Here is a 24086-nt window from a genome sequence, read left to right on the forward strand (position 1 = left end):
CCACTCAGCCCCTCTCCTCTCGCCGTGATAGCGCACCCTCTTCCCCAACATCTGTGGCGCGCGCAGTGTGGCGCGCTCTCTCACTCCGTGGGTGGGCGGCGCTGCACGTGGGGCAAGCGCGCTGTGCGCATGGGCAGCGCCCTCTCTCTACGTGGTCTCCTCTCCTTCGGGCGCGCTGCGCATATAAGCGGAGTGCCGCGCTCCGGCCGGTCTCTCAGTCGAAGGTCGTCCGCGCTACGCGTGCTCTCTCTCTTTCTCGCGCGCATTACCCGACGATTGTTCACGCAATTCGAGTAATCGACCCAACGGAAACGCACAATGGAACCCCCTCCATCGTCGCATCACACCAGGGTTCCCGCGAGGGGAGGAGGGCGTAAATTTTTTGTCTGTGAGTATACGTGTGTGTACGTGTGTGTCTGCGTGTGTGTGTGCGCGTGGGTGTGTGTGTGTATGTGCGTGTCCGTGCTTGTGTGTGTGTGTCTGTGCGTGCGTGTGCGTGTGCCTGCGTGCGTGTGTGTGTTTTCTTATGGGTGTGCATGTCTGTGTCTGTGCGTGTGAACGTGCGTGTGTGCATCTGTGTGCGTGTGAGTGACTGTGTGTGCGTCTTCGGGTGTGTGCACGTGTGTTTGTGGGTCTGGGTGCGTGTGTGTGCGCGTGTGCGTGTGTGCATGCGTGTGTGTGCTTGTCTGTGTCTTTTTGTCTTTCCGCGTTTGTGTCTGTGTATCTGTGTGTGTGCATGTGTGTGCGTGTGCATGTGCGTCTGTGCGCGTTCGTATGGGTGTGTGCGTGTGTGTGTCTTTGTCTCTATGTCTGTATGTGTGCGTGCGTGTGTCTGTGCGCGCGTGTGTGTGCGTCTTTGTCTCTGTGTGTCTGTGCGTTTTGCGCGTGTGCGTGCGTGTATGCGCGTGTGCGTCTATGTGTGTGCGTGTCTGTGCGTGTGTTTTTGTGCGTGTGTGTTTGCGTGCGAGTGTGGTTGAGTGCGTGCGTGTGCGTGAGTGTGTATCTGTGTTTGTGCGTGTGTGCGTGTCGGTGCCTGTATGTTGTGTGTGTGAGTGTGCGCGCGAATGTGTGTGCGTGTGGTATGTGTGCGTGTGTGTGCGTTTGTGCGTGTGTCTGCGTGTGTGTGGGTGTGTGTACGTGTGCGTGGGTTCGCGCACTCTTGCGTGTGCGTGTGCTTGTGTGCGTGCGTGTGTATGTGCGTGATTGTGTGTCGGTGTTTGTGTGTATGTGTCCGTGCGTGTGCTTCTGTCTGTGTGCATCCGTGAGTGCGTGCGTGGGTGTGTGTGTTTGTGTTTGTGTCTGTGTCTGTGGGTGTGGGTGTGTGTTTGTGTTGGTGTGTGTGTGTATTTGTGTTGGTGTGTGGGCGTCTGCGTGTGTCTGTGTGTGTGTGCGTGTGTGTGTTCGTGTTTGTGTGTGTGGGTGTGTGTGTGCGCGTGTGCGTGCGTTGTAGGGGCGAGTGCGTGTGTGTATGCGCGCGTGTGTATGCATCCGTGCGTGCGTGTTGTGTGTGCGTGCACGTGTGCGTGTGTGTGTGTCTGTGCACGTGTGCGTGTGTGTGTGTGTGTGTGCGTGTGTGTGCGTCTTTGTGTGTCTGTGTGCGTGTGTTTTGGATCGTGTGCGCGTGTGTGTGCGCTTGCGTGTGTGTGTGTGCACATGTGTGCGCGTGTGGGCATATGTGTGTGCGTGTGTGTGCGTGTGTGTCTGTGTGCGTGCGTGCGTGTGTGTGTCTGTGTCTGCGTGCCTGTGTGCGTGTGCACGTGTGCGCATGTTTCTGCGTTTTTGTGTGTGGGGGCGTGCGTGCGTGTGCGAGTGTTCATGCATGCGTGCGTGTGCTTGTGTGCGTGCATGTGTACGTGCGTGTGTGTGTTTATGTCTGTGTCTTTCTCTGTGTGTGCGTGCGTTCGTGTGCATATGTCTGTGTGTGTTCGTGAGTGTGTGCGTGCGTGTATGTGTGTCTGTGTCGTTCCGTCTGTGGGTGTGTTCCTGTGTGCGTGCGTGTGTGTGTCGGTGTCTGTGTGTCCGTGTTTCCGTGTCTATGTGCGTGTGTGCGGGTGTGTGCGTGTGTGCGCGTGTGTGCGTGTTGTGTGTGCTTGCGTGTCTGGGTGTGTGCGTGCGTGTGTGCGTGTGCTGTGCGTGCGTGCGCGTGTTCGCGTGTGTGTGTCTGCGTGCATTCGTGAGTGCGTGCGTGTGTGTGTGTGTGCCTGTGTCTGTGTCGGTCCGTCTGTGTGTGTGTTCATGTGTGCGTGCGTGTGTGTGGTTGTGTTTGTGCTTGTGTGTGGTTGGGTTTTGCGTGTGTTTCTGTGTGGGTGCATGTGTGCTTGTTTGAGTGTGTGTGCGTTTGTGTTTCTGTGTGTGTCTGTTTCTGTTTTTGTGTGTGCGTGTGTGTTTTTGTGTGTGTGTGCGTCTGTGCTTGTGTGCGCGTGTTGTGTGTCCGTGTGTGTGTGCGTGCGTGTGTGTGTGCGGGTGAGTGCGTGCGTTTGTGCGTGTGCATGCGCGTGTGCGTGTGTGTGTGTCTGTGCACGTGTTCGCGTGTGTGTGCGTGAGTGCGCGTGTGTGTGCGTGTGTGTGTGTCTGTGTGTGTCTTTGCGTTTGTGTGTGTGTGTGCGCGTGTGTGTGTTCGTGTTTGTGTGTGTGTCTGTGTGCGTGTGTTGGTGTGTGTATGTGAGTGTGTGTTTGTGTGTGTGCGTGGGTGTGTGCGTGTGTGTGGGTGTGGGTACGTGCGTGTCTGCGCGTGTGCGCGTGTTGTGTGTGCGTGTGTGTGTGAGTGGATGTGTGTGCGTGCGTGTGTGCATGTGCGTGTGTGTGTGTCTGTGCGCCTGTTCGAGTGTGTGTACGTGAATGCTCGTATTCGCGTGTGTGTGTCTGTGTGTGTGTGGTTGTGTTTGTGTGTGGGTGGGTGGGTGTGTGCGTGTGTGTAGGCGTGTGTGTGCGTGCATGCGTGTGTGCGTGTGCGTATGTGTCTGTGCGCGTGTTCGCGTGTGTGTGAGTGCGCGTGTCCTCGTGTGTGCTTGTGTGTGTCTGTGTGTCTGCATGTGTGTGTCTTTGTGTTTGTTTGTGTGTATTTTTGTGTGCACATGTGTGAGTGTTCGTGTTTGTGTGTGTGTGTGTCTGTGTATGTGTTTGTGTGTGTATGTGCGTGTGTTTGTATGTGTGCGTGTATGTGTTTGTGTGTATGGGTGTGGGTATCGGCGTGTCTCCGCGTGTGCGCGTGTTGTGTGTGCGTGTGTGTGTGCGTACATGTGTGTGCGTGTGTGCGTGTGCGTTTGTGTGTCTGTGTGCGTGTTCGCGTGTGTGTGTCTTTGTGTGTGTGTTTTTTTGTTTGTGTGTGTGTGAGGGTGGGTGTGTGTGCGCGCGTCTGCGCGGGTTGTCTGTGCGATTGTGTGTGCGTGCGTGGGTGCGTGTGCGTGGGCATGTGTGCGTGCACGTGTGCCTGTGTGTGTGTGTGCCTGTGCGCGTGTCGCTTGTGTGTGCGTACGTGCGCGTGTTCGCGTGTGTGTGCGTGTGTGTGTTTGTGGGTTTGTGTGTCGGTGTGTGTGTGTGTTTTGTGTTTGCGTGTGTGTGTGTGTGTGTGTGTGTGTGTGTGTGTGTGTGTGTGTGTGTGTGTGTGTGTGTGTGTGTGTGTGTGTGTGTGTGTGTGTGTGTGTGTGTGTGTGTGTGTGTGTGTGTGTGTGTGTGTGTGTGTGTGTGTGTGTGTGTGTGTGTGTGTGTGTGTGTGTGTGTGTGTGTGTGTGTGTGTGTGTGTGTGCGTGCGCGCGCGCGTGTCGGTACGTGGACATGCAACATGCTTCTGTAGAGAGCCTTCAGACACATCTGGCACATCCGTATCAAGGCGCATGTGTTACCTTCCTACATATGCCCACGTTGCGGAGGAGCTTCCTCTTAGTCAGGACTCAGAACCAAGTGTCGCATGTGACACTGAATTCCTTCACAAAAAGCGGAAAAATCGCAACTACCGATTTAATGTAGCGAATGGCACGGTAAACAGGACGACGATATCGATCCGGTAGCCTTTGTGTTTTGTGGGAATGGGGCCGAGATTGATTGTAGCGCTCAACATATTCTCACAAACTCCTTTTCCGTGGAGGTGCGACAACGTGTGAGAAATTCATCTGCACCCTTCGTTATTCTCTAGTGATTTCGGCTGGTTTGCATCACTTTATTTTTTCGATCGCGGTGGTCAGAAGTTGCTTTCCTGGCCTAATGAACAGGGTGTGAATTAAATTAAATGTTGGAGAAGAAACACGTGGTTTAATAGAGAGAGGCGTGTAGGGACAATTGCATTGAGGTACTGTGTGCCTTTCAGTCAATGAAATGGGGCGTACCTGATTTCCAGGCAGCTTAGAACTTCTGTTTCCATATTTTGTAACGTAGGCTGTGAACTCGTTTACTTCCTGATCGTTTTTTTTAATTACAGTCTTGTTTACGCCAGGCCGAAATTCTGTCGTAGCTCGCCGGCGCCCCGTAGTGGAAATTCGCGGCCGTTTTGCTACCCGCAGCGATCCTCTTACGAATATGCCTGCAGGCTCTCCTTCCTTTTTGGCTATCCCCCACTCTCTTTATCAGTATGACAGCCGGATTGCTTTTCGTCCTTGAGAAGGGGAAACTACCGTCTCGTGTATTATATGGAGTCACATAAATCACTAAGCTACCGTTGCCTCCTTATCTGATAGCTTATTATAGAATATCTGTCAGGCCCTAAGCGGCTCACAGTCTTATGCAGTGCGAGTTTTGCAAACATGAAACAAAATTCGTCGGAAAAGCAGACTTATAGGTCTCCTTTTTTGTTAAAGCGACAATAATTTGCCTGCTGCGTCTTTTTTTTTTGCTTTTTTCATCACCATTCTAAAGTCAAGCCTACAGGGTACGGTCAAATTTGTTTTCGCACCATCCTCCTCATACTAAAAACGTCTCCAGCGGCATGTGTCACCCGAACGACGCTCTCCACACGACCTCAACGGTCGCACTTCACATGGGCACAAGTACTACTGCCCCCCCCCTTACATCCGACGTCACCCACTACGTCCGGACCTGCCGTGACTGCCAGCGATGGAAAACGCCACCGACGAGACCCGCCGGACTTCTCCAGCCGATCACCGTCCCATCGAGGCTCTGCCAAAAGATTGGAATGGACCTTCTGGACCCGTTACCTACATCCCGATCCGATAACAAGTGGATTGTCATAGCGACAGACTACATGACGCGCTACGCAGAGACTGCCGCTCTCCCGAGGGGTACTGCACCAGAAGTCACTAAGTTCTTCATAAGCCAAGTTGTGCTCCGACATGGAGCCCCGGAAGTCCTAATAACGGACCATGGAACGGCCTTTACTGCGGAGCTGATGCAAGGCATATTACGCTACACCAACAAGGATCACCTAAGAACGACGGCGTACCACCCCCCAACAAACGGACTAACGGAACGTCTGCACAAGACAATCGCGGATAGGCTATCAATGTACGTCCACGTTGAACATATGACTTGGGACGAAGTGCTCCCGTATGTCACGTTTGCATACAACACGGCTATCCACGAAACTACACAAATGACGCCGTTCGAGCTTGTCTACAGAGGACGGCCGACTACGATGCTTGACGCCCTGCTACCGCATGTAGAAGACGACGACCTCAACCCCGACGTCCAAGGATAACTTCAGCATGCGGAGGAGGCCCGCGAGCTCGCTCGAGTTCGTTCAACGGACCAGCAGCTGGTGGATGCCGGGCGCTACAACCTCCGACGCCGAGACGCCGAGTACCACCCAGGGGATCGTGTTTGGGTTTGGACTTCCATCCGACGATGCGGACTCAGTGAGAAGCTTCTGCGACGGTATTGCGGACCCTGCCAGATTCTACGACGTGTAGGTCAACTTGCCTACGAAGTGATCCCCGATGGTGATTCCGGAACATCACGACGACGCACGTGGCCCGACGTCGTCCACGTGGTTTGCTTGAAACCTTACTATGCAAGATGGTGGACTTTTTTATTTATTATTGTTTGTTCGGACTGTCTTTTATTTTAGCATCGGGTCGATGCACTCTTAGAGGGTGGTAATGCCGCAAACCATGTATGGGTTTGTTTATTTTTTGTTTGTTTACTGCCCGGCCACGCTCGGCTCTGTTATCTGTGTCCCAAGCGAAGCACGTCTTCCATTCTTTATTTTCATGCCGCACGGGATATCTCATTGACTTAAGCGGGCTGTTTCACCCTAATGTCACTAGCTCAGAATATCTTCTTTGATCTACAATGTTCTGGATGTAAATCGACGGTTCCAGGAACACTTGCGCCGAAAAATAAAAGCCTGCAGAGCAGACGCCGCGGCATTCGACTCTCGACGCTTGCCTACGCACGTCACTTTCTTGACTGCTGTTTCGCTGCCTGTGTATTCTTTGAGTTGTTATGGGAGCACAAGTTCACTCCAATAAGCTTATTTTCTTTGAAGACAACTGCGTCGTCTTTGGCTCCGTGACAATATCTTTACAACTGTTTACTTTCAAACCATGGAATTGCGCTGTACACATCAAGTTCAACTAATCTTCTTGAAACCTTCTCCAGATGTACTAGTGAGGAAATTCATAGCAGGAATGTACAATGTGGCTTACAACCTGTTACAAACAGGTTGGACAACCCACTTTTTCGACCATTCCGCTTTGTCTCCTGATCAGCTTTTTAAACTAACCTTTGATAAAAACTGATAGGGCGAGTAAAAATAAACGCGCACTGTTAATTTGGCCCAGTAACTTAAAATAACGCGAAAACCAACAAAATATACAGCAAGGCTGAAATTCATATGCATTTGTGAGTCCTTTGCACTAGTTTCTGCCTTTCAAAAAAATCTCGATACTGCAAATGCGGTGCGCCTTAACTCGGAACGCCACAAAACATCAGTAACTTATAACACCAGCGCGTCGCAACAGCTACGAGTCCCATTGCGCCGAAGAAACGTTATTCGGCAACTTACAGGGTCCTCTTTTTCAAAGCAGCCGCCAACATCTGTTTGTCCGGACTACAGCGTTTGCAGCACTGGTGGCGCCGTCTCTGAATCAAAGCCTCTCTCTACCACATGCCTTGCTTGCCCAGGTGGGACGTTTTAAGTGCGAATGCACTTCTTAAGCGAGCCTGAAGCGTCCGCCGCCATCCGCATAGCAACAGCTGCGGGTGCGCGCGCTCCTCGTGTTCCTTGGCAACGGGGGGAGATGGGCGCGCGCTGCCTGGCCGCTGACATGGCACATACCCACGTGGGGGATTGGCCAGGAATCTCCTCGTCTTCCTTGGCAACGGGGGGAGATGGGCGCGCGCTGCCTGGCCGCTGACATGGCACATACCCACGTGGGGGATTGGCCAGGAATCGGGCGTGAGAAGGGCTAATGCACCCGCTTAAAGGAGTACTGACACGACATTTCAAAGCTGAGATCCGCTCTAGCAATGAAGTACAACGACAACAGAAATAGGTGTCTGTGCATGGCACATACCCACGTGGGGGATTGGCCAGGAATCGGGCGTGAGAAGGGCAAATGCACCCGCTTAAAGGAGTACTGACACGAAATTTCAAAGCTGAGATACGCTCTAGCAATCACGTACAACGACAACACAAATAGGTGTCTGTGAATAAATGCATCTTTCTTTCTTTGTAGTTGTGTGTGTGTGTGTGTGTGTGATCTCTCTTTCGCGAACATTACCGAACCGCGCAAATTCAACTCCTGCATTCGCACTTTCACATTCTTCCCCTCGGGTAAATGCGGGGAATTTTTGACTACGCAGGTTATACTACATTGTAGGGACCGTACTTTGATGGAGACTGCGGTCGATTAGGAAAGGGGGGGGGGCGGGGGGTTGGTCTACAAGTTTGAGGTAACAGAAATGGCCTTAACATGGGTGCACCTACCCTTTGATAATAACTGTTACCTCAAAAAATTGGCCCCAATCCACGCTGTGAAGGTGGTTGGAAAGCAAAGATGTAAACGACACCCACAACAATTACCCATGCGACGTTACTTCTATTCACACAAGTGGCTCTGCAAAAAGTGAAACCAGAGATTCTGGCGGCCGTTACCTAGAATTCGCAGGGACGGCGTCCCGAACGCAAAATCGTCGGCCACGGCCGGCTAGAGCGGCAGGCGACGCCGCCGCTGTAGGCCGGCCGTGAGTCAGAAGTGAGAGAAAACTTAGAGGAGCGTCTTTCGAAGGGAGAGACAGCGCAACCTAGCCACCTGATGTGCTAGCTTTGGGCTACACCACCGCGCAACACAAGCGTAGAAACTGAAACAATACAACTTGTGAGCTTAGGGATTCCCATTTATACCGATTTAAACTAGTTTGTTTAGTAAGGTTGAAAATTGTGAGAAAGGAGAAAGCTGACTTATAAAGCTGAAGCAACTTTTATAATCGCTATTTATCAGAACGAGGGGATACTTTGGCCATTTGTAATACCTGTTAAAACACAACCTAATTGGCAATCACCAATTTAGAAAACCGACTCCCATTCGTGGCAAGCAGTGCGCTAAAGATAGTGTTTGTTTAGCGGCCAGACCTCTGTATAAGGTCTCTACATTTTGTTTGCGTGCCCTGCAAACCAATCTTTAACGTAGCTTCGCCCTACGACCATTTCATTGCGTGGTGTCCGGGTTAGACACGAGGTGCTGTTGAACAATTTAATCAAGCCCGTGCGAAGGAAGCGAGCAATGGAAGTGAAAATGCGCCTAAACAGGCCGAAAACAACCATCGCTAAAGCAGACGACACAGCCGGGTCGCGCAGATGCGCCCGCCGGCGTGAGCGTGCGGGGAACGCTGGGTAATTTCGCCGCGCCGTCTGCACAATACTCTGTGCGTGAAAACCGCCATTCCCTCCGCAGCCGCGTTGGGAGTTTCCTGTCCCGCACGCCACGAAACAACCGTTGGCTGGTATAGGTAGAAAGCTTTGCTTTAATAAAAATTAATTATCATTTGATGCAGAGCTTGTACTCCCTAGATAAGGGGACTGGTTCGCCAACATATACTACCCCAGTACTACTCTGGTAAGACGGGTAACTGCAATTCACTTCGGTTAGGCAGCGAACACTGCCGCTTTCTACTCCCCTCATAATTACTGCCTCCGGAATCTTCCTCGGCACATTTCTGTCAGGTATCGCCTTATTTTGGCAAGCAGTGAGGCAGCTGCATTTCAGAGTTCTTCTGTTGGGTACTTTTTTCAATTTCCTGCTTTCAGATGGTCACAGGCATACTGTAAATATATCCACGCTTCGTTCCCCGCCTTCTCGCGCCCTTGCTGTCGCGGTAATCTATAGCAGCGTTAAGTCAGGCTGTATTATGATAAAGGCAAATCCACTTAGCGAAGCGTGAGTAGTAAGGTTTGTCATTGTTTTTCACGTGTGTTCGGCTGTTCCCTTTCCCTATGTGCATGTGAATGTGCACGAGTTAGTGTGTGTTTGTACGCGTTCGTCCGTGTGTTCATGTTTGCGCATGTGTGTGTGTGTGTGTGTGTGCTGCGTGTGTGTGCGCCAGTTTGTGCGTGCACGAGTGTGTGGGCGCAGGCATGCGTGTTTCTGCGTGAGTTTGTGGTTGAGTGTGTGGGTGCGTGCGTACATGCGTGCGTGTAACACCAATGAACAAAAAATAACGTGTGCCACCAATGAAACGAATTTTGACAAGTCGATCATGAATTCAGCGAAAGCTGTCAACTACTACCCGTCAGTCACCTGCGATGAAATGTTGTCCACTACGACTGAATCACGACCTGGAATGCTGTTGCAGTGTGTCCGTGTGAATACGCAAAGGGGGTGTAGCGGCGCGTGTCTACCGCGCCGAGGCGACGACGACGACGAAGGCGGAACCACGAGGCGCACGCTCACGTGCGCTCGTGCTGGAGGAATAAAAATCAGTTCGAGCCCAAACGCTGTCATGGCTGGTTGTCACTGCGCCGGTCGCGACATGATTTGGTGACGTGGACCGAACTCGCCTCTTCTGACCTCGCCATGTCGGACCCTTCGGCTTCGCCGGATTCTGCGGGCCAACTACAACCCGGCGCAGCTACGCCCGCCAACGAAGCAGCTCCGCCTGCTCACGCTACAACCGCGGCTGTGCACTGCGCTACTCTACCCCCGTTTTGGACTCGGAACCCGCGGACATGGTTCACGCAAGTCGAAGCGCGCTTCCGTCTGCATCGCATCACCAGCCAGGAGACGAAATATAACAGCGTCGTGACCTCCTTGCCAGGCAGCATCGCGGACGAGCTAGCCGACATCCTCGACGCCCCGCATCCTGAAGCGCCGTACGACCACCTAAAGGCAGCGATCATCCAACGCAAGTCGGAGTCGGAGCGCAGCAGGCTGCAGCAGCTTCTGAACACCGAGGAGCTCGGTGACAGGCGACCCTCGCAGTTGCTACATCGCATGCGGCAGCTATTGGGCGATCATGGCCAGGACCTCAATAATCCACTTCTTCGGGAGCTCTTCCTTCAACGCCTCCCCCAGAACATGGTATTGGTACTTGCGGCAGCCGCTGACATGCCACTCGACCAACTCGCGGAACTGGCTGACCGCATCGCGGACTATTCCCGGTCCCCAAGCATCGCCGCAGTCGTCGATACGCCCTCCACCTCAAGGGACGACTCCAGGCTTGGTCGACTTGAGAGCCGCATTGATGAACTGAGCCATCAGCTGTCATCCCTCGCACCCCTCTTGCACCGACGCCGACGTGCATCCCGCGACCGACGGTACTCCCCATCCCCGTCCCGTTCTCAACATGGCTCCTCCGCAACACGCGGTGAGCCTGGCCCTTCGGGCGTCTGTTGGTATCACCGTACCTTCGGCACTGCCGCCCGCAAGTGCAGCCAGCCTTGCTCATGGACGGGAAACTAGGAGACCGGACACTGGCGGCGGCAAGTGAATCCGGTCATGCAGTCAGCCGCCTCTTCTACGTCACCGACAAGGTTGCCGGCCACCGCTTCTTGGTCGATACGGGAGCAGAGGTCAGCGTCATACCGGCCTCTTCGCTAGACCGACGACGCCGAGAAATGACCTCCCCGTTAATCGCCGTCAACAACTCGCCGATCAACACCTACGGCCAGCGGTCGCTCACAGTCAATTTTGGCCTACGTCGCACCTTCCGGTGGCTTTTCACAATTGCTGACATCAAGCAGCCCATTCTCGGTGCTGATTTCCTGGCTTTCTACAACCTGGCCGTGGACGTGCACTCTCGACGCCTCGTGGACATGACGACGAGCCTTTCAGTACATGGCATTCTCTCCTCTGCCACGGCGACCGGACTTCGAGCCTTTGTGCCATCTTCCGTGTACGAGAAGATACTTGCAGATTTTCCCGCGATCACAAGACCCCACACGGGAGAGTCCCCGGTGAAGCACACCATCACCCACCACATCGTCACGAAGGGACCCCCTGTCTTCGCTCGAGCGCGTCGTCTCGCCGGATCACGTTATGCCATTGCTCGCCGGGAGTTCGAGCACATGCTGGAACTGGGAATTGTCCGTCCATCCTCGAGCAACTACGCGTCAGCCCTGCATATGGTACCCAAAAAGGACCCCGGTGACTGGAGGCCATGCGGTGACTACCGTGCCCTCAATGCGATCACCGTGCCGGACCGGTACCCGCTCCCTCATTTGCAGGACTTCACCGCGAATCTGGCAGGCTGCAAGATATTCAGCAAGGTGGACTTGGTCAAAGCTTATCACCAGATACCTGTGGAGCCAGCAGACATACCGAAGACTGCCATCATTACACCATTTGGTCTCTTCGAATATGTCCGCATGCCCTTCGGCCTGCGTAACGCCGCCCAGACCTTTCAACGTGCCATCGACGAGGTTACCCGCGGTTTAGACTTTGTTTTTGCCTACCTCGACGACCTCTTGATCGCAAGCTCATCACCATCCGAGCACGAAGTGCACTTGCGAGCCCTTTTCACTCGGCTTGACGAATATGGCTTCGTCATCAACCCCAAAAAGTGTGTCTTCGGCGTGCAGACCATCGAGTTCCTGGGCCACTTGGTCACTCCACAGGGCATCAGACCTCTCGACACCAAGGTGAAGGCCATCCAGGACTTTCCACAGCCCACCTCAATTAAGAAGCTTAGAGAGTTCTTGGGCCTGCTGAACTTCTATCGGCGGTTCATTCCCAACTGTGCCGAACTAGTCCAGCCCCTCACTGATCTGCTGGCCACCAAGACAGGCCCTGCAGAGCACTTCGAGTGGAGCGAGCAAGCAGCGTCCGCCTTTTCTGCTGCGAAGAAGGCCCTCTCCGACGCTGCCATGCTTATACACCCCGTTCCTGATGCTCAACTTCGTCTTATAACCGACGCCTCCAGCGTGGCTGTCGGTGCTGTGGTTGAGCAGTTCGTCTCCGGTTGGCAGCCACTTGGTTTCTACTCCCAGAGGCTGAAACCTGCCGAGACGAGGTACAGCACCTTCGGGCGCGAGCTACTGGCTGTCTACCTTGCCATCAAACATTTCCGGCATTTCCTGGAAGGCAGGGACTTCTACGTCCTTACGGATCACAAGCCCCTGACGTTCGCTTTCCAGCGCAACCACAGCTCGTACTCGCCGCGTGAGATCCGTCACCTCTCCTTCGTCTCGGAGTTTACTGTCGATCTCCGCCATGTCAGCGGCCCGATCAACACTGCTGCTGACGCACTGCCTCGCGTCGAAGCACTTTCGTCTACACCCCAACCAATTTCCATGGAAGAGCTTGCTTCTGCACAGCGACAAGACCCTGAGCTCCAGCAACGCCGCTCTGACACCTCCACGCTGACTTTCACGGATGTGCCGTTGCCGTTTACCCAAGGCACAATCACATGTGAGACATCAGCCGGCGTCTCCCGACCTTATGTTCCACCGGCGTTTCGTCGAGCCGTTTTTGACACCCTGCACGGCAAGAGTCACCCCGGCATCCGAGCAACTCAACACCTCGTCACAGCTCGATGGTTCTGGCCCTCCATGAATGCAGATGTCCGCCGGTGGGCACGCACCTGCCTCCAGTGCCAACGTGTCAAAGTAACCAGGCACACGGTCACTCCTGCCTCGCCATTCCATCCACCGGACAGCCGTTTCGCGCACGTGCACATTGACCTGGTCGGCCCCCTACCACCGTCGCGATGCGCCACCTACTTGTTGACGTGCGTCGACCGCTTCACGCGCTGGCCAGAGGCAATCCCGATACCTGATATTACGGCGGAAACAGTCGCCAAAGCATTTGTTGGTGGTTGGGTGTCCCGTTTCGGCTGCCCCGCTGTTGTCACCACTGATCGCGGGCGTCAATTCCAATCAGCCCTGTTCAACGCTCTCGCTGCCATCTTGGGAGTACGCCACATACACACCACCTCCTACCATCCGTCTGCCAACGGGATGGTGGAGCGTTTACACCGCCAACTCAAGGCAGCTCTCACCACCTACGAGCCAAGGGAACACTGGGCCGACCACCTTCCCCTCGTCTTGCTCGGACTACGCTCGGCTTTTAAGGCAGACCTGCATTGCACATCTGCCGAGCTGGTGTATGGCTGCCCTCTTCGTCTCCCGGGCGACCTCCTCACACCTCCGCCTGCCGATGGTCCTTCGGACCCCGCCGGTTACGTGGCTGACCTTCGGCGCCTTTTCGAGCAAATCCGGCCTGTCCTTCCTCGACAACGCAGCGACCACTCCGTCTTCGTCAGCCAGGACCTTTCTTCCTGCACTCACGTGTTCGTGCGCCACGACGCTGCCCGTCGACCCCTCACTCCCGCTTTCGATGGCCTATACCGCGTCATCGAGCGGCACCCCAAGACTTTCACCCTCGACATCAACGGCCGCCAAGACGTCGTCGCCGCTGACCGCGTAAAGCCTGCATACCTCGCCTCTCTTCGACCCAACCAGACCTTCCCTGTCTCTACAACCATGCTCAGAACTTTGCACCATCAACCGTCGAAAACTGTCACGTGGTCTTCAACAACGGCCTCCGGCTCTACGGGGGGGAGCCCTGTAGCGGCGCGTGTCTACCGCGCCGAGGCGACGACGACGACGAAGGCGGAACCACGAGGCGCACGCTCACGTGCGCTCGTGCTGGAGGAATAAAAATCAGTTCGAGCCCAAACGCTGTCATGGCTGGTTGTCACTGCGCCGGTCGCGACAGGGGGATCACACCAGCATCAGATTATTTCACCGTTGCTTGGCGCATCATGAAAACGCCCCCTCATTTTTCAGTCATGAGGTATCATCTCAGCCTACCACTCGCACTTCACCGAATCGCATGTTAGCCTTCTCGGGTCGTTTCTGCTGTGTGCGGGGACAGGAGAGTTCCGCACTACTGATAATGTGGTACCCTGCACTTCCCCCATAAGTGGAACGTCTCTTCATGTGGCGCCACCATTCCCGGTGACGTCACTTCTCGTTGTGATTTGACACCTGCCGCTATTAATTAGCCTCAACTACCCTTGCCGATAGCATAAATTCTCACACCAGTGAATTTGTATTGTTCTTTTAGTAGTCTTGATACATCTAGTGCAACTACGTGTGGTCACGTGGAGGAGAGATACATGCGCGTTACGGTCGCACGAACACGAAAATGGAGGGGGCATCATTCATTTCATTTCATTTCAATTCATTTTATTTATTGTATACTGCAGACCTTCGCAGGTCCAAGCAGCTGGGCATGGTACAAGTAAAAAGTACATATACAGGCACTCAAGTCAGGTACAAATGAAAAAGGAAAGACTTCGACACACAAGTACAGGTTTACAGACCCAAAGAATACACAGTTAGCAAAACAACCAAAGTGAATCTCTACACAGAGTCTTTTAGGAAGCTCCATTCTTCCACTGTTCGTTGAACAAAAGAAAATTTAAATGTATCTGTCCGTGCAAAATAAGGTGTTAGGGCTCCGGGGTGATGGTGTCAAGTATGACTTGTCGATATGGGTGTCAGGTACTGCGTCGGGTCTAGTGCTGTTTGTCTCTTAAGAAGGCGGGAAAGAAAATCAAGCCTAAATATATTCCGTGTGACCCAAGGAGTTCAATTCCATTAGATCTAGTTAAAGGAGCCATGAAGACAAAATACAAGTTGGGATTATTAGAAAGACTGCTTAGTCCCGATAACAATGATACGAATATCATCGCAATCTTCGAACAAATAACGGAGATATTAGAGTATATATATCTACAAATAACGAAACTTAGAGTATATATACCTTACAGCTTTTATTTGGATTTGTTCTAGTTTATTGACGTTTTTCTGTGTGAACGGGTCCCATATTACGCATGCATATTCTAACTTTGGTCGGATTATTGATTGGTAGGCCAGGAGTTTGACATCTGAAGGCGCGTTTTTTAATTTGTGTCGTAAGAAAGACAGTTAACGGAAGGCTGAAGCGAAATATTGTCAATATGTTGAATCCAAGATAAATTACTTGTGAGTGTTACTCCTAAATATTTGAACTCAGAAACTTGCTATACAGGTGACTCGTTTAGTGTATAAGTATGTTGAAGTGGATTTTTTATCAGGTTATACTCATATATGCAGTTTTATGTAAGTTCAAAAGCCATTCCCCAGCGATTGGCTTTTTTTTATCGCGCACTTGCATAAGCGGACCCGGCTGGTTAACCTTTGAAGCTATCCTTTGCTCCAAAGTTGGATTTGCCGGGATCTCTTTTTTTGCGTGCAAACCGGAATGGTGATGCCGGGATTTGTGGAGATTCCGCTTAAGTATACCACTATTTCTCTGCATATCTTGGCTTCGTAGCGTGTGTCTATTATTTCTCAAAGCAGTGCACTGATCAGGGCGCTTGATTATAAGTTTCACATCAATTTTAAACTTGACGGCAGAGTGAACAATGTGCTAATGGCCCACGGCGTGCGAGGGTTAGGGCGCAGCCCCTAGGCGACAATTACTGTGTTTTGGCGGTGGTGACGGTCACGGCGTCGTAACCAAGCGAGCGACGGCAGAAAGAAAATGTCTGAAAAAAGTGCAGCGAAAGTGTGAGGGAGAGGGTAGTATTCTGAGTCCGCACGAGACGCTTGTCGGCGGTAACGCTTTGCGGAAGTGTGAGGGGGAAGCAGCGAGACATGGCTTTGTGTCGTGGCTCATCTGAACCACGTGACATTGGCGGGGGAGGTTCAAACACGATTTATAATCAGATGCTCGGCGGCGCGACGCATTGCGAGATAACGGCCTACTACCGCACGTAGCCGTACGTTCGCTGATCACGCGATCACTTCCTGGGACGCAGGGGCTATGCGCCGTGACCGAGGAGACTGTAGTGCGTGCTGGGCACAAATTTCGTATTGGGGGGTGTAGTAATTGCCAGCCATTTTGGGTTCTTTTTTTCATTTTGCGAATCGTTTAGCCGTGCAGAGATTGACGACCTGTTTACATTGCATACGTTTGTCTTTTAACGCCTGAACCAACACCGCCAGGCACTGCATTCTTTCGTGGAGGGATACGGAATTGTGTCGACGATGTGGAGTTTTCAAACAAGCACAAACGTCATAAAACATTTTTATTTTAAACATCTGCCTAACAGATGTGGACGTCAGGCAACGGCCATGCGAACTTTGCACCCAGCAGCACCAGAGGTGCTAAGGAGCTCAGCATGGCGAAGCATAGTCGCTGATTTTTCACCGTGGTACGCGAATTGCGTACAGCACGACCGCGCGTGAAATGTCGTTCAACGATATTTGATGAAATTTTAGGTTATAACTTCACCTTCACCACGTTGCTGATATGGGGCACACGGAAGAGACGGAGGGAGCAGGTGAACCCATCGCTGTTTCCTCCGCTCGCAACATGGCCACTTGAACCAGAACCACTCGTACCGGATCGAGATATGTCTGGTCCATCTGAACCAGAGGTACCTGTGGAAATTTCGCCTCGGTTAGGTCCACCTGTACCAGTTTCGCTAGTTCCAGCTCTGGACAGTCATTTCAGACCCGGCCTAGCCCAATCCTTGGCCCGAATAACCGGAACCTATGGTACCCTATCTACTGCTACGTGATCCACTATTACCAGGCCCAGACGTAGCGGTTATAATTGTGCTAAACAAACTAAAAAGGCTGTCAGGTTCCCACAACAAGAGCGGCGCAGCTGGCGTCATGGCCTCGTGGCCCATGGCACCACCACGGCTAAATACGCCGCATGCATCTGTGGTTTCGGCTGCCTATAGGTCCATCCGTGTAGATCCTGCCGACAGCTGTTGATCCGCCGGCTTTAACAAACGAAGCAACCGATCACTCACACACTGCAACCTTACGCAGTATCCCCTAAGCAACTTTCCTAGGAATCATCAATTATTATTTTGCTGATGGTTTCCGCCCGGACAAAAAATAAGTTGAGATTTTCAATTCAAAACTCTCATTTATAATATTTTGCTTGTTTTAGAGGTCTTATCCATTAACCATGCAGGCCCAGTGGCTAAGCCGATGCGCAAGAGAGTTCGGCTTCACTCGTTTGATTCCCGATCCCGGCGCCTGTTTTTGTGTGTGTGTGTGTGTGATTAAGGCGAAAAACAAACCCTTGAATGTTTGAGGTTTGGTCTACTGTGAAAAATTTCCCGACTGGTCTAAAGTATTGGGTAGTTTGCCATTACGCTGCGCAGTTCCTTGTCCATGGGTCGTTTTGGCAATCCTGGCAGATCTCCCGAATTTAGACGTTTTTCGAAACAATCGCAAAGGCACCCGAGGTGGAGGTGTTCTAATCGTCAATGCCAAGTTAGTATCGTGCTCAGTGGTTGATATCAAGGCTTATTCAGCAAACCGTATGCCTTCTTATTCGGTCTACGCCACAAACACTCATTTTTGGAGTGTGCTATCTGACCCCAAAAAGCAGCCCAGACTTTCCACAGAATCTTAACAACATATTAAACAACACCCCAACGCGCGTCTCGTATTTTTTTTTGGCGAGTTTAACTACTCGATATTCACTAAAAAGACCAGGTAGCTTTTGCTGGGAGCAGTGGCGAAACAAAATATTACATCAATGCGTGTCTAAATTTTAATCTCACACAAATGGTGTCGGAGCCAAACCTAGTGAAAAAAAATTCAGCGAATATACTGGAATTGACACTAACATACCCTGAAAGTTTATGGTTCACATGCATATCTTCGCGCAATACACTCAGTCTTGAATTTCCGCCGTTTGTCCCATCACTTTGTACGATTCGGGGAACTACGAGGCAATAATTACCGAACGTCAGAGCTTTTTACCGGACTTTGCAGCAGGATTTTGGAAAAGATCAGTAAAAGTCAACTGAACGATTTTTAAAAACAAAATAGGGCAATTGACAAGGACGTTCCCACCGAGAATCTCATTTTGCTTATCTTGCAAGAAAACATGGTACGAGAGGACGTTCAAAAAACTCGAAAATAATAAAAAATTATTATTTCGGGCCGCAAAGGTAAAACACAGTGCTCACAAAGGAATAAATATTATGCGGCTGAAAAAAAACTTATACCCTTGCGATAGCCAGCGCGAGCACTAGTTTTACCACACAGACTTAGCCAACATTCCAACCAACAACCCGAAAACGTTTTGGTGGTGCGTGTTTCGCACGAAACGTGCACTGTTACATTGAAAAAAAATAGCTGACGATGATAACAGTGATGCCGACAGCCCTGAACGGCTAAAAACTGTCTTTTCATTTGATTTTACCAACGAAAGGCACACGTTATTTCCTGTGTTACCGAATTGTATTCGGCCTTTTATGTCACTTATAACATTTATGTCAATGGATATATTGTCTCTTATCGATAAATTGAAACTGCCTTCTTCAACAGGGGATGATAATAATCCTAAAAATCTTAAATACAGCACATGCATTTCTTCAGTGATTTTGTCGCTAATATTCTCACCGTCACTTTGCGCACCCCTTACCGTATGACTGTAAGGTGGGGAGGGCCACTTACGTGTTAAAAGGTGGTAACAAAGACAGCCCAATAAATTATAGCCCCATCTCTCGAACAAGTGTTTCCTGTAAAATCATGGAACCCGCCACCTACTCCCAAATCCTTAACTTTTTAACGCGCACAACTTATTCCACCCTGTTCAGAACGGGTTCCATAAGGGCTACCCTTGCGAAACCCATTTCGCCCTTTTTGTTCATGATTTGCATACAAGTCTCTACACTAACCTGCTGACTGATGCAATATTTCTGAATTTCTCGAGAGCGCTTGACAGGGCATCCCATAAGCGACTTCAATGAAACTTTGATGTTTAAATTTACATCCTGACATTATAAAAACGGTTGAAAATTTTCGAACAAACCGCTCCGAGTTTGTTTCCCTTGATGCCGTGCACTCTACTCCCCTTCAAGTAACATGAGGTATTCCACAGGGCTCCGTTGTCGGGCCCTTCTCTTCTTAATTTACAGTAAGGACTTAGCTCGCATCTCTCGTTCAATACTCGTTTGTTTGCCGACGACCCCACTGATGAAACCACTATCCAAGAAGATAGGATAGTGGCACCTTAGGCAATTGCAAGAATGGGGTGACCACTGGCTTATGGAACTTAATCCTAACTAATGAAAAACCGTCTCATTGCCCCGCCGCCACAACCCCTTTTGTTACCGTACCTAATTGCAGACGTCGCCCTCAAACGCTTGCAATCGTATAAGTATCTCGGTGCCACCCAAAGCCCTAACCTTAACTGGTACCTGCACATTACTAACCTTATATCATCCGCAAACAAATTTTTTCCTTTTTTTTTAAACGTCACCTTCGACCCACCGCAAAGAATGTGAAGCTGTAGGCGTACAAGTCTCTTATTCGGTTTAAATTGTAATATACATCTGCAATCGGGAGCCCTTACCAAGCATCCCTAATCGACTCACTGGAGTCACTTCAAAACCATGCTTTTAGGTTCATTATATTCTCCGTATTCGTATAATACCAGTGTATCATCCCTCAAAAAAGAACCTGCTCTTTTAAACGCTGATGTCCGCCGCCGTATTTCCAGCCTCCGCGTTTTTCCCAGCCCGCCCCGTCATCCCTACCTTATTCCCCCAACCCGCATATCTCACCGCACTAGTCATCCGCTTCAAATCATCCGACTACGTATTAAAATGACCACTTTTACTATCCCCTTTCTACGAACTACAAATGACCGGAATGACCTTCCTCATGATGTCTTCGCTATTTCTGTAATCAACATTTTCGGAACAACTTTCTACTGACCTTTCACAATGAAAAAATTGCGGCAAAAAAAAGATTTTCATCTGGTTAAACCACCCATTTTTTAATACCCCGTAGAGGGAACTTTGAGGAAATAAAGTGATGTGATGCGATAATTAAAGAGCAATTTGCACTCAAGGTAAATCATTGACGTAAATATCGGTCATATTATTGTGTTTTGTCTTACACGGCGTCGGGACTCCTAACAGGCAAAATAAGTAAGTTTAACGGGGGTCGTATCAAGGCGGTGCCACGCATTTTTTAGGACATCGCACCCACTATCGATATCGCAACATCCACTTTCTAACAACACCCCTTCGGTTATAGGTGGGACTCTCAGAATGTGCAGTATTTGTCAAAACTTTCTAGGCCTTTCCAAAAGTGCATCACCACAAAAATTCAAACTACCAGCTTACCTGCCAAGCGAAGCTGAGACGTTGTATTCCAGAAATCGTTCTTTCTTAGTCTCACTAAATAATTTGGTCGCAAGTAAACGTTCAGCTGTTGCTTTGAATTCAGTCTAGCGTAAAACATTTGGCGTGTCCTAAAAAAATTTAACGAAGACTGTGCGCATTGCTTTGCTGGAGACAGTGAGTGTATACTCTCATATCCGGTGAGTTTTTATGATTGCAGTCCTGCTGTCGCTGCTTGCAAGTAATGGAGCCGCCACCTTTCCGTATGTGGTGTGCCCTTAACTGCTCGAAACCGTGCTGCCAGAGCGATTACATGTATACATCCACTGTCATTGGCGATAACAAGGTCAACCTATGTCGGCAGCCAAATGAAGCTATTTCTTTGGCGCATACACGCTTTTTACACCTTGTTTCCGCATTTGCGGAGGTCTGTGATCCTACAGTGACAAAAGGTAGTTCCTTATACCTACGCAATGCCATAATCATTATTCAGGGAATTTCATCTAAAATGAAAAAAAATATTCCCCTGAAGAGGTATTCGTGTCCTCTGCTGCAGAATTGGTTCGGGTGATCAACAAAACAACTACTTTTTTACAGCAAAATGAAGTATACTGGGTACTTTCACTTACTCAGTACGAAGGCAGGTAGAAAAGGCATAAACGCTAAAAGCCGGAGGCTCATAGAGCGTCCACAGTGTCCACTGCGAAGCATTCTTTTGCTCGAGTGTGTCGATCCAAGCAGGGCACTTCGCAGACGGAACTTAACTCTTTTATATCAGCTCACTTCTCGTAAAGCTCAGGGTCAGCGGCCAATCTCCGCGTCGCCGATTTATTGCAGTGTCAAAAAGAAAACCGCAGATGGTTTCGTCACCACTACCCGTAAATGGGCAAAATATTGCCACCAGAAACAAAAGTAGACACCTCCAAAAATACGATTGCGAAACGTATAACGTATACTCTAGGTAGGAAAAAGTCGCCCTTCAAACATCTGCGGACACAATGCTATCCCCCACTGAATCTACGCACATGCATTGTGTAGGAACACACTATCAACGCAGTCGAGCTTTTCTCAGGATATTTACGTCGGTCCAGAGTAACAGCTGTGCGTTCGGACTGCTTTCTACTTGTCTGTGTACGTGCGTGCCCGCCCGCGTCTATTCCTCTCTGTGTGAGTTTGTGCGTGCTTGGGTGCAAGCGGGTGCTGCATACCGATTCGGAACGTGGTTTATCCGTGAGCTGCATATACTGCTAGGCCTCTTTTGAAACAACACACTTCGTGGTACATAACTTCTCCAGCGAGTTGCCTGCATACCACTTGAAAACCCCTGTTTATGAGCCACTTGAGAGATACTTTATTGCCATTCGGAAACAAAGTCACCTTTCCATATAGGCTTCTGTGGTAGCACCAACTCTACGCAGCACAGCGTTTCAGATGTACATTATAACAGTACCGAAATATTTTGACGCGGGTGCCTTACGTTCACCGTTCTAAGAAAGTACCATCGGCATCGTTGTTGTTGTCCGGTCAAGAAAATGGCCACGGCTGTACAGAATAAATCAAAAACTCGTGCCAATCCACTCTGCCAATGTGGTTGGAAAGCAAAGCTGTAAACGGCCAGCACAACGATTACCCATGCAACGTCACCTAAATTCACTCTTGTGGATCTACAAACAGTGAAACCAGAGACAAGTGAAATGCACTTAACCACACCCTATATTACTTCAAAGAGATATTCTTTACTAAGGTTAAATCAATGCATGATGCATGAACGGTGGTTTTGAGTTGTATTGGCGTAGCACATGAGTGGAAACTCTTTTTTTATAAAATTAAATTAAGCTCAAACACGCTGTTACACGATGTCACTTCTCCGTCTCCGCCGCTGCTGACGGAAACGATCAGATCAGCGGCAGAGATGGAGTGTAGGAGAAGGAGGGGAAATACTTTTATTCAGATTTCTCAACGACCCAAGTGCGGCGCAGGGGACTAGTTCCTTCGGGCCTTGGTTCCTTCACTGGAGCCCATAACAGTCCGTGCCGCCTGTGCTCTGTCCACCAGCTGAAGCTGGGTAGGCAGAGAGGGACTGAACGCCGCCTCTCCCACTGATCTTTCTGGGTAGTTGACGGAAGAGAGGAGGGTGCTCAGGGTTAAAGTCCCACACCACGAATATGTGGCTGAGTGTTCCTACTTCTGAGCAAAATTTACATTCAGCATCGTAGCGCTTCGGGTGCATTAAGTGAAGACGCGTTGGGTGTGGGATGGAGCCGGATTGTATGAGCCTCACAATAGTTTGTTGTCCTATGGAAAGGTCAGGGTAAGGCGAGGGTAAGGTGTGTCTCTGAAGGCGATAATTCTGGGTTATCGCCTCGAATTATTCGAAAGCTATCGGCTTCCTTGAGGCCTCGCTTCTTTGTGACAACTCGGCTGATCATGTGTATGATTTGATTGATGCTGTATTTGAGGCGCGGCAAGGATACGTCACTCTTGGTGTTGGCCTGGAGACGTAGGTCCAGCGTCTTGATGCTGGGGCTTGGCATGATGGCCTGGCCATCAAGGAGTGTTTGAATGTCTTCCTTGTTGTGCCGTTTGGCGTGAGGGCGGACGACAAGGATCTCTGATTTTGGTGGTGAACACTGGAGGCCACACTTTAGCACATTGGCGTTACTTGAAGTGAGATTCCTTGCGTTGGTGTCATCACCAGCCTATCTACGCCCACTGCATGGCAAAGGGCTCTCCCATTTACCTCCAATTACCCCGGCCCTGTGCTACTACGACCAATTTATTCCCGCAAACTTCTTGATCTCATCTGCCCATTTAAATTTCTGCACCCCCTGCAACGCTTGCCTTCTCTAGGGATCCACTCTGTTACCCTTAATGACCAACGGTTATCTTGCTTTCGCATTACATGCCCTGCCCACGTCCATTTCTTCTTCTTAATTTCTACTCATATATCCTTAACACGTGTTCGTTCCCTGACCCACTCCGCTCTCTTCTTGTCCCTTAATGATACACCTATCATCTTCACCTTCATTGCCCGCTGGGTCGTTCTCAATTTAAGTTGTACCCTCTTAGTGAGCCTCCAAATTTCTGCCCCGTAGGTGAGTACCAGTAAGATGCAGCTGACATACACTTTCTTCTTTAGGGACAATGGTAGACTGCCATTCATTATCTGAGAATGTCTGCCGTATGCACTCCACCTTATTCTTATCCTTCTAATTATCTCTGCCTCATGGTTGGGATCCGGCTTCACAACTTGGCTTAAGTAGATATATTCGCTTACTACTTCTACTGCCTCGCCACCTATCTCAAACCGCTGTGCTGTCCCGAGGTTCATCATCATCATCATCATCATAACCAGCCTATCTACGCGCACTGCAAGGCAAAGGCCTCTCCCATTATTCTCCAACTACCTCGGTCCTGTGCCAACTGTGACCAATTTATCCCCGCAAACTTCTTGATCTCATCTGCCCATCTAACTTTATGCCGCCCCCTGCAACGCTTGCCTTCTCCAGGGATCCACTCTGTTACCCTTAATGACCAGCGGT

The 24086-nt window shown here is 50.6% G+C and overlaps 1 protein-coding gene across 1 annotated transcript in view; it reads right to left on the reverse strand.

Moving 5' to 3' along the window:
* Window positions 1–21276, reverse strand: part of LOC144163613 (uncharacterized) — a 120409-nt gene extending 99133 nt beyond the window's left edge. Inside the window, exons 1-2 of the mRNA XM_077694422.1 lie at window positions 21174–21276; window positions 16674–16822 (exon numbers count right to left, since the gene is read on the reverse strand). Coding sequence (XP_077550548.1) covers window positions 16674–16822; window positions 21174–21255 — 231 coding nt within the window. The 5' untranslated portion in view covers window positions 21256–21276. The remainder of the gene's footprint in view (window positions 1–16673; window positions 16823–21173) is intronic.
* Between the last annotated feature and the right edge of the window lie 2810 nt (window positions 21277–24086).

The sequence above is a fragment of the Haemaphysalis longicornis genome, unplaced genomic scaffold (genome assembly GCF_048455015.1).
Source record: "Haemaphysalis longicornis isolate Haplotype H1 unplaced genomic scaffold, Haemaphysalis longicornis Haplotype H1 scaffold_1, whole genome shotgun sequence".
Taxonomy (NCBI): Eukaryota; Metazoa; Arthropoda; class Arachnida; order Ixodida; family Ixodidae; genus Haemaphysalis; species Haemaphysalis longicornis.